Source organism: Lutra lutra, chromosome 1 (genome assembly GCF_902655055.1).
Source record: "Lutra lutra chromosome 1, mLutLut1.2, whole genome shotgun sequence".
Classification (NCBI taxonomy): domain Eukaryota; kingdom Metazoa; phylum Chordata; class Mammalia; order Carnivora; family Mustelidae; genus Lutra; species Lutra lutra.
In genome coordinates this window covers 54,211,421-54,224,923 of record NC_062278.1, presented here as the reverse complement: position 1 = coordinate 54,224,923, position 13,503 = coordinate 54,211,421, and the positions used below count along the sequence as shown (strand labels likewise).

At 34.6% G+C, this 13,503-nt stretch overlaps 1 protein-coding gene across 6 annotated transcripts in view; it reads left to right on the top strand.

The window, feature by feature from the left end:
• Positions 1-13,503, top strand: part of CBLB (Cbl proto-oncogene B) — a 226,102-nt gene that overhangs the window by 102,893 nt on the left and 109,706 nt on the right. For all 6 annotated transcript variants that reach the window (XM_047723550.1, XM_047723547.1, XM_047723549.1 and 3 more), the window contains exon 5: positions 9,404-9,560. In XM_047723550.1, coding sequence (XP_047579506.1) covers positions 9,404-9,560 — 157 coding nt within the window. The remainder of the gene's footprint in view (positions 1-9,403; positions 9,561-13,503) is intronic.

The following is a 13,503-nucleotide window of genomic DNA, read 5'->3' as shown; positions in this document are numbered from 1 at the left end:
TTAAGCTATATGAGGCAGAAGAAAGGAGTCAAATGTGATTTCTCAATTTCTTATTTGAACATCTGGGGCCCTTTCAGTGAGAGAGGAAAAATAGGAAGAAGAGGGGATTTGGCATCCAGATAAGTTCAGTTTAGACTATGTTTGATTTTGTGTACCTAGATAAATCTATGTGGTGATAAGCATTAGTAAATTGGATATACAACCTTGAGACTATGGAAAGAATATAGAATAGGGTAGAGATTTTAGAATTGATGGTATATTTATGAGAGTTTGCAGGTTGATAGCCTGTGGAGTATTTCTTGGCTTTATGAAATATTGACTAAAAAATTAAGAGTAAATTTTAAAAATTCATTTTTCATAAAAATAATGTATTGAATTTCATTGAATAATTGGAAGTGACGGCGCCACTATATCGGAATTCTGACAGGGCAACATTTCTCTAGATCTGGGTGCCAGCTGCCCAGTTGAGACATGCTCTTCTTCAGTTCATTGCAATCCTTAGCTGGATCTCTTTACTCATTTCTGTTAACTGCCTGGTTCCCAGATATTTGAGTTTGTTATCTCCGAAAGCTATGTGAAGCCACTGATGTAGACCATGCAGAATGTGCAGGGAGAATGAAGAGGGACAGATGCTTAAAGAATTCTGATAAATGGGAGTGCCAGGGTGGCATAGTCAGTTAGAGTTGGACTCTTGGTTTTGGCTCAGGACATGAAATTGAGCCTCAGGTTGAGATTGAGCCCTGAGTCAGACTCCAAGCTGAGCCTGGAGTTTGTTTGAGATTCTCTCTCTCCTCCCTCTGCCCCTCTTGTTCATGCTCTCTCACTCTAAAAGAAATAAATAAATCTTAAAAAGAAAAAAAAAGGAATTCTGATAAATGAAGTGTTCACTGAAGAAATTTAAGGAAATGGAGGAATTGCCGGAAAAGCAGGGGAAAAAACATGAGGAGCTTGGCGGAATTACACATGCTAAAGGAAGACAGTATTTAAAGAAAGAAGGAGATGAACCAGATAATAGTACTTAAAGATCAAGCTAGATAAAGACCTTAACATTTCCATTAGTTGCAGTAACATGAAGGCACTTAATATCTGATTTATTTTCTCTTTTAAGAAATTCTTTAAGTCTCCTTCATAACCAAAGCTTTAATAGGCTCCATGTGTTTATGCAGTTTCTTATGTGAGGGTTTTAGAAGTGTTGTTGAAGTTGGATATTTCTTTTGCTTCCATTTAACTTAGATCTAGCAGACTTTGCCTATTGCTTGTCAACTCGTTTCACCTTTGTAGAGAGATTTATGAGGAATTTTTAAAGTTATGGACTTTGTTGTTTATAAGATAGGCTGGGCTCTTACTGCTAAAAAGAAGATCATTTTAAAGCCTTGCTTAAGCCCTTCTGTGACAGGATTTTCTAATTTTAGGATCTATAACTTCCTGATTTTCTTTAATCTGACCTCAGAAGATAAAAGGTTATCTTGCTGTGATCCATGTAGCTCATGTGTCTTAAAACCTACCAAGTATCATTAACCTTTCAGAAACAATATACTGAAGGAAGTTGTGCAGTAGAAAGAAAAGAACAAATATTCATTGTTTTAAGACCAGAATCTTTGTTTGTCTATGGTTAATGACTACTAAGTAGAAAAATTAAACATGGAATTTTGACATGTTCTTATGGATTATATTTACAGTTCCTCTTCCTATCCCTTTTCACCAATAAATTTTATTTATTTCAAAGCCAGAAAATAAATGGAATTATGTCCAAAGTAATGTCATGCCTATAGTAAATTTGTCATGTTCAAAAGTCTGGTCATGAGACGAGAAGTTAGAAAGCATCAAATCTATCATGTGGGGACGCCTGGGTGGTTCAGTTGGTTAAGCAGCTGCCTTCGGCTCAGGTCATGATCCCAGCGTCCTGGGATTGAGTCCCACATCGGGCTCCTTGCTCTTCAGGGAGCCTGCTTCTCCCTCTGCCTCTGTCTGCTGTTCTGTCTGCCTGTGCTTGCTCTCTCTCCCTCTCTCTCTCTGACAAATAAATAAAATCTTAAAAAAAAAAAAAAATGGAGCAAATAGGGGCACCTGAGTGGCTCAGTTGTTAAAAAAAAAAAAAAAATCTATCATGTGAATGAACTTACTGAGAAAATCAGGAATAATGTTGAAGAAACTATTTTCCTTGTTTCTGCAATTTTATAAAAAGTATTTGTCTCGAAATTTTACTTTTAGAATCTGAAAATGAGAATGATACTTGTCCATTTTACAGAAAAGTAATGCTTGTCTACACTATAGACCAAATGTTATGAATGTTTTTGGGAGAAAAAACCCCTAAATATCCAACATATGTGTCTTTCTGTATGAGAGTCAAGAATTTTCACAGAAATGATTAGATCTAATTATGAATATCCTTGATAACCATGGTTACCATTGTGTCCGTGAGGAGTTGTAAGGTAACTATTTGATGAGAATTTTGATATGTTCTTTGTGTGGATTGCTGGAAAATATTTGCTTTTCAAAAATAAACAAAAACTTTCATATCTAGAAACATTTGTGATGGAAGAGTAAGAACAGTAGAGCCTGATAACAGTCTATTTTCATATTCTTTAACAAAATATAGAAATAATTGCAGAAAAATATTGGATTTAGGGAATAACTAAATGTAATGTATCACCAGACTTAGGAGTCACAGTACTAATATTTGCATCCATAATAAAAATCAAAACATATAAAACGTCTTATGAATGTTTCATTATCTTCTGAACAAAAGTAGCCCTCAACTTAAAGGTATTGACACTGAATATATCTTTGTTGGTCAAAGTGAATTTTCTGACCAAATTCAAATGAAATTAAAAATAGGAATGGGTTAATACAGATAGAACAGATTTTCATTTTGTTTAAAATCAAGGTGACATTTTATCTCCTTTAGCTAGAAGGAATTTGAAACAACTACTATCAACACCCCACCTCCACCACAACAACAAAACCAGCAACCAACAAATACACATTGACTTCCTTGTTTATATTATGACAAGTACTACATCTGTTCCCACATTTTCTTCTTTTTCATCTTCAAGTTTTTATGTAAAAATTTGTAAAGCCTTATATATTCAATTTAATATACATACAGAAAAGTATACAAAGCATAAGTGTAAGGCAAAGAATTTTCATGACATGAACACACCAGTGTAAATGCCACCGAGCACCCCTTCCCCCAAACCTCTCAGCAAGTTCCATACAGTCACTGTCTGCTCATGGTATCCTGACACCTAGCTTCATGGAATCATTCATAGTTGAAATTCTACAACTATGTTCTTTTAAAAAAAATCTGGCTCCTTTCATTCTTTGTTTATGAAATTGACCCAGGTTCTGCTATGTGGCAAACTGTTCATTCTTCTTGCTCCATCGTGCCGCTATACCATACTTTACCTATCGATTCTATTCATGACGGTCATTGGGTTCTTCCTTCTCTGGGTTATTATCAGTAGTGCTATTATGAACTTTTTTAAAATATATTTTTAAAAACCCATATAAGTATATCTGTTGGATGTATCTAGGAATGGAATTGCTGGCTTCTAGTTTCTGCATAATTTTAGACTTAGTAGCTTTTAGGAGTTTTCTAAAGTGGCTTACCAACCGAATCACCTTTGAGCAGTGCCTAAAGGTTCCTGTTGCTCTGTATCCTCTCCAACCCTTTGATATCCTTTGTGATTTTTTTTCTTCATAAACCATACTAGGGAGGTCAGGTGGAATCTCACTGTGTTTTTAATGTACACTTCTCTGATGACCAGTGAGGCTGAATATATCTTTGTTTATTGAACATTTTGATTTCTTTGTGTATGTGAAAATCATTTGTCTAATTTTGAGTAGTTATTATTAATATTTAGATAGGACTCTTTTGTTAATTATATGTTTCTCCCAATGTGTGTTTCCTTTTCCCCTTTGTTAGTGATCTCTCTTCATGAATGCAGGTTTTAATTTCTCTTTTTCTTTATCCTTTGAGCATTTTGGGTCCTGTTTAAATTTTTTGCATGCTCTAAAGTATTGAAGATATTCTCTAGTTTCTACTAAAAAAAAAGATACCCTTTAACCTTAGACCTAAATATCAAAGATAAAACAGTAATCTAAAATAGAACTTTTATATAGTATTAGGGAAGAGTCAAGATTCAGTTTCTTCCATATGTACATCCATTTGACCCAGCAGCATTTATTGAAAACATCATTCATTCCCCACTGATGTTTAAATCTTATTTAAATCTTATCTGCATATCCAATTTCCAAATATGGCTGTATTTCTTTCTAAAATTATTGTTTTGTTCCATCTATTTGTTTATTCTTGTGTAGTTATCACACTGTCTTAATTAATACAGAGTTCGAGTTTGTCAGTGTTGTTTTTTATTGAAGATGGGCTTGATTATTCTTGGCTTTTGACATCTCCCTATAAAGTTTAGAATCAGCCTACTGTTTCCTACTACAGATATATCTCCTAGAATTTTTGACTGGGGTTATATTAAATCTAAGAGTGAGTTTGGGGATTATTGATATCTTTAGAATATTGAATCTGCCAGTCCATTAAAGTGTTCTATCCCTTTGTGTCTTTTATATCTCTGATTGTGTGTGTGTTTGTATTTATCTCTTGGCATTGCTCATCTTTTGTTAACTTCATTCCTGTTTATTTAATATTTTCAGATGCTATTGTAAAAATCAAGTATTTTTAAGTTTTATTTTCTAATGATACATTGCTTATTTATAGAAATACAACTGATTTTATATTAGTTTTATATTCTGAAACTATGTTGAATTCTCTTATTTCTTCTCATAGTTTAACATGTAAATTCTTTTGTATTTCTTTCATATAAAATCATGTCTAAGGCAAATACTGTTATAATTTTTGTTTTTGATTCTTCTTATGATTATGGAATATATTTTAAAACAGTTGTAGCATGTCTTTTATGTCTTTATTTCTAATAAACTTCTGGCTATAGAGAAAAATAAAATAATCACTTGAACTCCCACCATGATCAGTTCTTATCAGTTAAACTGTGTATTGATCTCTCCAGACATTTTAGATAGTTTTTAGCATTGGATTATAAAGGACATACAATTTCAAAAATGCTATTCCCATTTAAGTATGTCATGGACACTTTTCCATGACAATATTCTTTTGTACAACTGTGAATTGCTGTTAAAAATATTATAATCTTTGAATATAATCTGTTTTATGATTACCATTGAGCATATTTGTTTTTAATTTTTTACTGTTATGAACAACACTGTATTGAAGAGACTTATGGAAGGATATATGTGGTGCTGTGTGTTTATTTATTTATTTTTGACATAATTTTGTGAGATAAAATTCCTAGAAGTAGGCTTTCAGGGTCAAAAAATATAGGCTTTTGAAACTTGCTGCCAAATTGCCTTTTAGATATTCTGTATAAATTCTCATTCACACCAGAAGTATATGACTTTTCAAACACTAGCCTTTGTTGAGATTTTTTTTTTTTTTTTTTTTTTGGTCACAATCTCTTAACAATTTTTGTCTTCCATTCCTTTTATTTTATTTTATTTTTTTAAACTGCAAGATTTTCAAATTAGAATACCCAATACACTCTTCTACTTCTGTGGAAGAGGAGAAAAGCCTGGAAGATTTGAGTGACATGTCAGTTGCTGACCTACTGACACCTTTTCAGTTTTGTTTCCGTGTATCTATTTTTATCTGAAAGGACACTCACTCTATTTTCAAGACAATAAATAAAGTTACTCTTATTTTCTTGGTAAACAGACCAAGACTTCTCATCTAACAATAAAATAATGTATTAAGTTCTTATCTCTCCTGACATGATATGAACAGACTGTTACTCTTTTTCAGTCCTCAAAAGATTTCTGTGTAGTAGAGATAGCAGGTGGAGCACAAATACTGGGCTCCTCCTCCATGTAACACTCCCTTGCTTTCCCTAGACACAGTTTAATTTAGTTATACAAATCTTAGTTGCACACCTTGTTTGTTTTGGGTAAAGGTGAATAAGATACAATTCCTGTTCTTAAGGAGCTACATCTCATGGGGTTTCTAAGGCACATCCATCTTTTTCTATAATAACTTTTGCACATGGCACAACACGACTTATTTACAAGTCTTTACACTTAATTAGATTGTGACTTTATTTATATTTCTGTTCTGAACTTACCAAAATGCCTGAACATATATAGTCTTTCTTTGGCAAATTATTTAACCTCCTTAGCCTTCAGTTTTCCCATCTGTATCGTGAAAATAAATATATTATCTGCCTCATGCTATTATTGTGACAAACTCCAGTAATAGATATTATAATAACATTTGGTGATTGGCGGAAAGAGTAGATAATTTACCAATCAATCGATCAATAAAAATGACATCAATAAATGGCAGCTCTTATTCCTACTGGAAGTTTAAAAATCCTGAAATCATTACTATTTTAAGTGTCTAGCTAACCATTGGCCTTGTATTCCATTCTTTGTGGATTAACAACTACTTGTACTTTTAGTAGATTTTAAAGTTAATTCAACTTGTAATTAAAGTGATTTATAATTCTAAGTGGCAAAAAGGACCGATTAAAGTGTTTTTGGATTAGTGAGAGCTTGAAGCTTTTATGTTCTATTCCTTTTCTTTTTCTTCCTCGTTTCTATTCCCAGATCTCTGCCAGCACAATGATGTTTGTATGTATTTGTGAAACAATTTTCATTAATATTTTCTCTGACTTCATCTCTAGGGAAAGAGAATAGAAACTACTACTCTCTGTTGTTGCTATAGCTTAATTAAAGGTGTGAAAAGCTATCCTCTCCTTCACCTTCCCCCCCGCCCCACACACACATCAGGAAAGAAGGTAGCAACCTGAAATCTTGAAATCCTCTTTGGAAAGGTTAGCTCCTTAGTGCAACAGTCTTAGAACTTTTTTTTTTTTTTTTTTTTTAAGAAGTCATTGCATACCATTTCTCTTCTTCACTCATGAAACCCTCTTCCTTCCCACCATTTTCTATGGTGGGTGGCTCAGCTGATAAAGAAAAAGTATCTGTTGTACAAATTTTATATGTAGTTAGTTAACCAGATAATGCCCTTTCTTCTTAATCCCTGTTAAAACCCTTAATTAAGCTTGTTTGGACCTTTATCACAAGTGAACTGTGAACAAGTGTCATTTACGTAAGTACCAGGGAAATGTGGCTTATTCCTTTGTAAATTATTGTTCCAAAGTGGTATGTGAGACTACAATTTTAGAATTTCATACATTTTTTAAGAATTTGTTCTGGGAAATCATTGCGTATTGAAAAGCGCCTTAAATATTGGGATGAAGATAACTTTTTTATGATAACATATCAAAGGTGTCTAGCCAGTTGATTTACTTTTTATTCTTCATATGCAAGACAAGTTTCTCTTAACATGTGCGTACAAAAGTAAAACATATAACATTCTTAAATCAGTAGTTTTTGTATAATTTTTTAAAAATTTGAATATTATGGTTTATGTCCCTTTTATGCATTGAATATTTGAACCTTAATTTGGAAAAGAAAAATGTGCTGCTTAAGCATTACTTTCGCGGTAACTGTAATGAAACTGGACACAATTGCATATTTTCACTTTGCCATAAATCAATAGCCTTCTAACATTATCATAAGAAGTTTTCCTTGTTTTCTTAAAACAGCAACATTTTGTTAACCTTAATCAGAGCCTGACGTGTGTTTCTTCTAAACGGCGTCTGATGTGGTGTGTCTCTTTGGTTCTCTGTGGTTTCCTGTTTTTTTCATACATAGAGGAAAGCCTTTTGATGTATTCAGCCTCATATTTTTCTTTCTTTTAGTGGTATATCAAACCTAAACTTTCTTATAAAATAGCATAGTATCGTCAGCCTGCCCCACCATTCATTTATTTGTCTTGCCGTAGATCACTCCTTCTCTGAATTCCTCCAGTACTTCCTTGTATATCCCACCCCACCCCACCCCAGGTATTTTTTGTTTTTTTAAGTATTACACGTCTTATTTCTACCCCGTGTGTATCTTTTTCAGGGACAGATGGTATCGTGTATTTTCATAATTGTATTTATCCACAGTGCCTTAGCAATTATGAGATCAGTGACTCTCAAAGTGTTGTCCCCAGATCAGCCAGCAGCGTCAGCATCACTTGGGAATTTGTTAGAACTTTAAGTTCTCCAGCCCCACCTCAGTCATAGTGAGTTAGAATATCCTGGGTTGCGGACCAGCAATTTCTGTCTTAACAAGCCCTTCAGTGATCCCTATGAATGCTCAAGTTTGACAACCACTGCAGTAGATAATTACTGAATGAATATGTAATTGTACACTTATGGCAATGCTTCACTGGGAGGATTAGTATAGCATAGGGCCAATGTACTCCATTCTGCCCAAGTCTTTTACTTCTTAAGAGATACTAATAAAGAAAAACCTAAGGCTTAAATATTTATAATCTTATAAGAGGGTATGTATAGCTCTTATGATGTCCTATTGTAAAAACAGCAGCTTAAAATTTTAAAAACATGAATGATTTCTTTCTTTCACCTATTCAGAAGTAGGCATTTAACATTCTAAAAGGAGGAAAATGAACTAAGGGAGGAATAATGAGTATTACTTATTTTCATGGTGGGTTAGGAGGTGGTGAGTGTCAGAAACTGGTCAGGTGGAGGACAGACTGGGAGACTTCCTTGGATATCATTTTTTTTCCTCTTCCAAATTTTTAAACTATGTAAATGTGTTACTTAATAAAAATTTTGCTGCATGATATTTAAGAAAAATAAAAAGTTTTGAATAAATATGTTTCTATATGCTAGCCAGTGTTGTCGGTTAAACAATTTAAAATTTCCCTTTGTATTAATACAAAAAGTTAGATAATGCACTCTTTTTCTGCAGAATACAAGGGGCGTAATGGCTAAAATGCCTTCTTGACTTTCCACCTGAGCTTTCTCAAAATGGTGGATTACTCTTTTGTGCCATGAATAAAGAATTCCTATTATTGTGTGCACCCGTAGTCTTAGAGTTATTTTAAGGAAATAAAGAGGGGGAAATTTTAACTTGATTCAAAGGCAAATGATCTTATGTACACAAGGGGTCAGACACATAGAACTTTGACCTCATCCTTTCTTTTGGATGTATTTTTGGAAATATCTTGATAGCCAAGGATTGTTTGAGAGAGAAATTGACTTAGATTTTTGTCCCATTCTTAGCAAATGGAAAATAAGCCAGTTAGCAAAACCCATTACCGGTGTTCTAAATTATGAACACCTATTAGTCTTTTTTGTCAACTATTTGTCTTTTAGTACAAATGCAATTGATTATATTAATGTTATGATTGAACTGTGCTGTTTCAGTGGAAGCTAGTCTTAAATGACACCTGATTCAATTCCTTTTTTTTTATTTTTTTTTTATTTTTCTTTTCCTTGCACAGAACTATTGTACCATGGAAAGTATTCAGACAGTGCCTTCATGAGGTTCATCAGATTAGCTCTGGCCTGGAAGCAATGGCTCTGAAATCAACAATTGATTTAACTTGTAATGATTACATTTCAGTTTTTGAATTTGATATTTTTACCAGGCTTTTTCAGGTAAGCTTCCTACGTGCTTCATCCTTTCCTCCCTCCTGATCTCCCTCCCTGTGTGTGCATGGGAGGTGCATGGGTTCATTTGTGTGTACGTGTGTTTGTACAGCTCTCTCACAGACACAAACATATGAGAAATCATCTCATTTTCGGTAGTCTCTAATTTTGAAGTCGCTGGTGTAAGTTTTTGGTCAGTGCTGTATGTTGAGGGCTTAAGTTCGAAGGACCAAGTGGTATGAGGCTGGTGATTGCTTGTTAGCTTTGAGAAGATTCAGGCAGAAGAGCTTGGTTTCTGAATTTCCTATTTAGTTTTTCATTTTAATTTGTCTTTTTAGCCCAGTGACTAACAGAATGCAAATTTTACAGGTGGGTGTTTGCTGAGGTTGTATCCCAACTTCTCGAACCCTTTGTCTCCTGTATTCATTTGGTGAAAAAGGAAATAGTAAACTTGGCAATAAAGAGTAAATTTATCAGGTTCTCTATAGGAGATTCCAATGGTGTACACTGTTTTACAACTTATATTGCTCATTCAATCATATGTTATAAACATTTTTTCATGTCAGTAAATCTTTTTCATTAATAAAATTATTAATTTTCATTTGCTACATAATAGTCCATCAAAATAGTATGTCATTGATTTAACAAATTCCTCTTTTGGAAAATTTAGGCTTTGTTTTTGTTTTTCTTTTCTTGTTTCTTCACTAATATGTATGACTGTGACATTAACCTTCTAGTCCTGTTGTTTTTATTTTTTAATCTGTCCTTTATAAATTTCTTCACATAGCTTTTCAGAAGCAAGTGTCATTGAATGATGAAAGCTGGATGCTATCATTTTATTCTTTTGTAGATCTTCATGGAATTAGACATGAAGACTTGAAATTTGTGTCTTGAATTTGACTCTGCCACTAAATTGTTTATCATCTATCACATTCAATTCAAGTAGTCACACAATGAAAGAATTCCACTTAAAATCTTTATGATTGTAGTAATATAAATTCTATAGTAAGTGAGGTAAATTGATCAGAAAACAGACTTGCTTGTATTCTGATGCAATTTTTTTATTATTTTAGTCTGTAGTAAGATTTATTCTGTTTGAAACATGCTTTCAACAAATTTTGGAGTATAATATTGGTTTTCATGTTTCCCATGTTATAAGAATTTCCCTTCTCTGATTTATGATTCTCCTTGGCATGAGTTTGCAAGGATCTGGTGACTGATTTATGTAAGAAAATCTAATTGTGTGGGATTAACTTTTAATTTATGAAAGGACCTGTTAACAGAAGGGAAATTAACTCTTGTCAACCATACTTATAGAATACATTTTATTTTATTACAACTTTAAGATCATAATTCTACCTGGGTGTATAGGATAAGAAACTAGATTAATGATTGCAGAAATTGTGCTTTTTACTTTTTTTCAGTTTACACTAGTTTCATGATTATTCCCTTGGTATATATAGGCACATCTAGGAGATGCTGCAGGGTCATTCAGTTCCAGACCAGTGCAATAAAGTGAATATCACAATAAAGCAAGTCAGAATTTTTTTTCTTTTGGTTTTCTAGTGCATCTAAAAGTTATATTTACACTATACTGTAGCCTATTACATGTGTAATAGCATCATGTCCTAAAAAAGCAATGTATACACCTTAATATAAAAATACTTCATTGGTAAAAAAAAAAAAAAAGCTGACCATCACCTGAGCTTTCAATGAATTGTAATCTTTTTGCTGGTGGAGAGTCTTTGCCTCAGTGTTGCTAACTGCTAACTGATCAGGGTGGTGAAGGCTGGAGTGGTTGCAGCCATTTCTTAAAATAAGACAACAATGAAGTTTGCTGCGCTGATTGATCTTCTTTCACCAACAGTTTTTCTGTAGCACATGATACTGTTTGAAAGCATTTGACCCATGATAGTACTTTCAGTATTGGAGTCAATCCTCTCAAACCTTGCGGCTGCTTTATCAACTAATATTCTAAATCTTTTATTGTCATTTCAGCAGTTTTCACAGCATCTTCACCAGGGGTAGATTCTCTGTCCAGAAACTGTTTTCTTCACCCATTCCTAAGGAGCAACTCCTCAGCCGTTAAGGTTGTTATCATGAGATTGCCGTAATTCAGTTCCATCTTCCGGCTCCGCTTCTAATTCTAGTGTTCTTGCTGTTTCCACCACATCTACAGTTACTTCCTCCACAGAAGCCTTAAACCCCTCAAAGTCATCCATGAGAGCTGGAATCAACCTCTTTCAAACTCCTGTGAATATTGGTATTTTGACCTCTTTCCATGAATCACAAATATTCTTAATGGGATCTAGAGTAGTGAATCCTTTCCAGAAAGTTTTCAGTTAACTTTGCCCAGATCCATCAGAGGAATCACTATCTAAGGAAGCTATAGCCTTACAAAATGTATCTTTTTAGTAATAAGACTTGAGGGCGCCTGGGTGGCCCAGTGGTTGAGCATTCAGCTCTTACTTTCGGTCCAGGTCATGATCTCATGGGTGACCTGCATCAGGCTCCACACTCAGTGGTGAGTCGGCTTCAAGGCCTCTCTCCCTCTACTCCTCTCATGCTCTTTCTCTCTCTTTCAAATAAAAAAATCTTTAAAAAAAAATAAAAAGACTTGAAAGGTGAAATTATTCCTTGATCCATGGGCTGTTGTGTTGACAGGAATGAAAATAATTAATCTCATTGTACATCTCCATCAGAGCCCTTGGATGACTGTGCATCAACAACAAGCACTGATATTTTTGAAAGGGAGCTTTTGCCTGGAGAAGTATGTCTAAAAAGTAGGCTGAAACTCTTCAGTAAACCAGTTTGTAAACAGGCGTGTTGTCATCCAGGCTCTGTAGTTCCATATCTAGAGCACAGGCAGAGTAGATATAGCATAAATCTTGGGCCCTAGAATTTTCAGAATGGTAAATGAGCATGGACTTCAACTTAAGTCACCAGCTGCATTAGCCCCTAAGAAGAGAGTCAACCTGTCCTTTGAAGCTTTGAAGCCAGGAACTGACTTCTCTTCCCTAGCTATGAAAGTCCTGGGTGTCATCTTCTTCCAACAGAAGGCCATTTAATCTCCACTGAAAACCTCTTGTTTAAGGTAGCCACCTTCATTAGTGGTTATAGCCAGATCTTCTGGATAACTTGCTGCAGCTTCTACATCAATCAGCACCTGCTGCTTCACCTGGCACTTTTATGTTACAGAGATGGCTTCTTTCCTTAAACCTCATGAGCCAACCTCTGCTGGCTTCATACTTTTCTTCCGCAGTTACCTGACCTTCCCAGCCTTCCTAGAATTAAGGAGTTAGGGCATTGCTCTAGATTAGGCTTTCGTTTAAGAGAAGGTTATGGCTGGTCTGGTCTGCTCTCCAGACCAGTGAAACTTTCTTGTATCAGCAATAAGGCTGTTTTGCTTTCTTATCATTTGTGTGCTCCTTGGCCTAACACTTTTCATTTCCTTCAAGAACTTCTCCTTTGCTTTCACAATTTGGCTATTTGGTGCAGGAAGCCTAGCTCTCCGTCTGTGTTGTCTTTCAGCTTGCCTTCCTCGTTCAGCTGAATCATTTCTAGTCTTTGATTTAAAGGAAGCTAAGTGTGAGGACTTTCTTTCACTTGAGCATGTAGAGGACATCGTAGGGTTATTAATAGGCCTAATTTCAATATTGTTGTGTTTCAGGGAATAGAGAGCCCGAAGAAAAGGAGAGAGATGGGGGAACGGCTGGTCAGTGGAGCAGTCAGAACACACATTTATGGGTTACCTTTAACATCTTATGTGGGTTCAGTTTGTGATACCCCTGAAAATTTATAGTAGCAACATTAAAGATCACAGATTACTATAACAGATATAATGATGATTTAAATATCTGAGATATTTTAAGAATCACCAAATATGGCATGCAGGGGTGGCTCAGTCAGTTAAGTGTCTGACTCTTGACTTTGGCTCAGGTCATGATCTCAG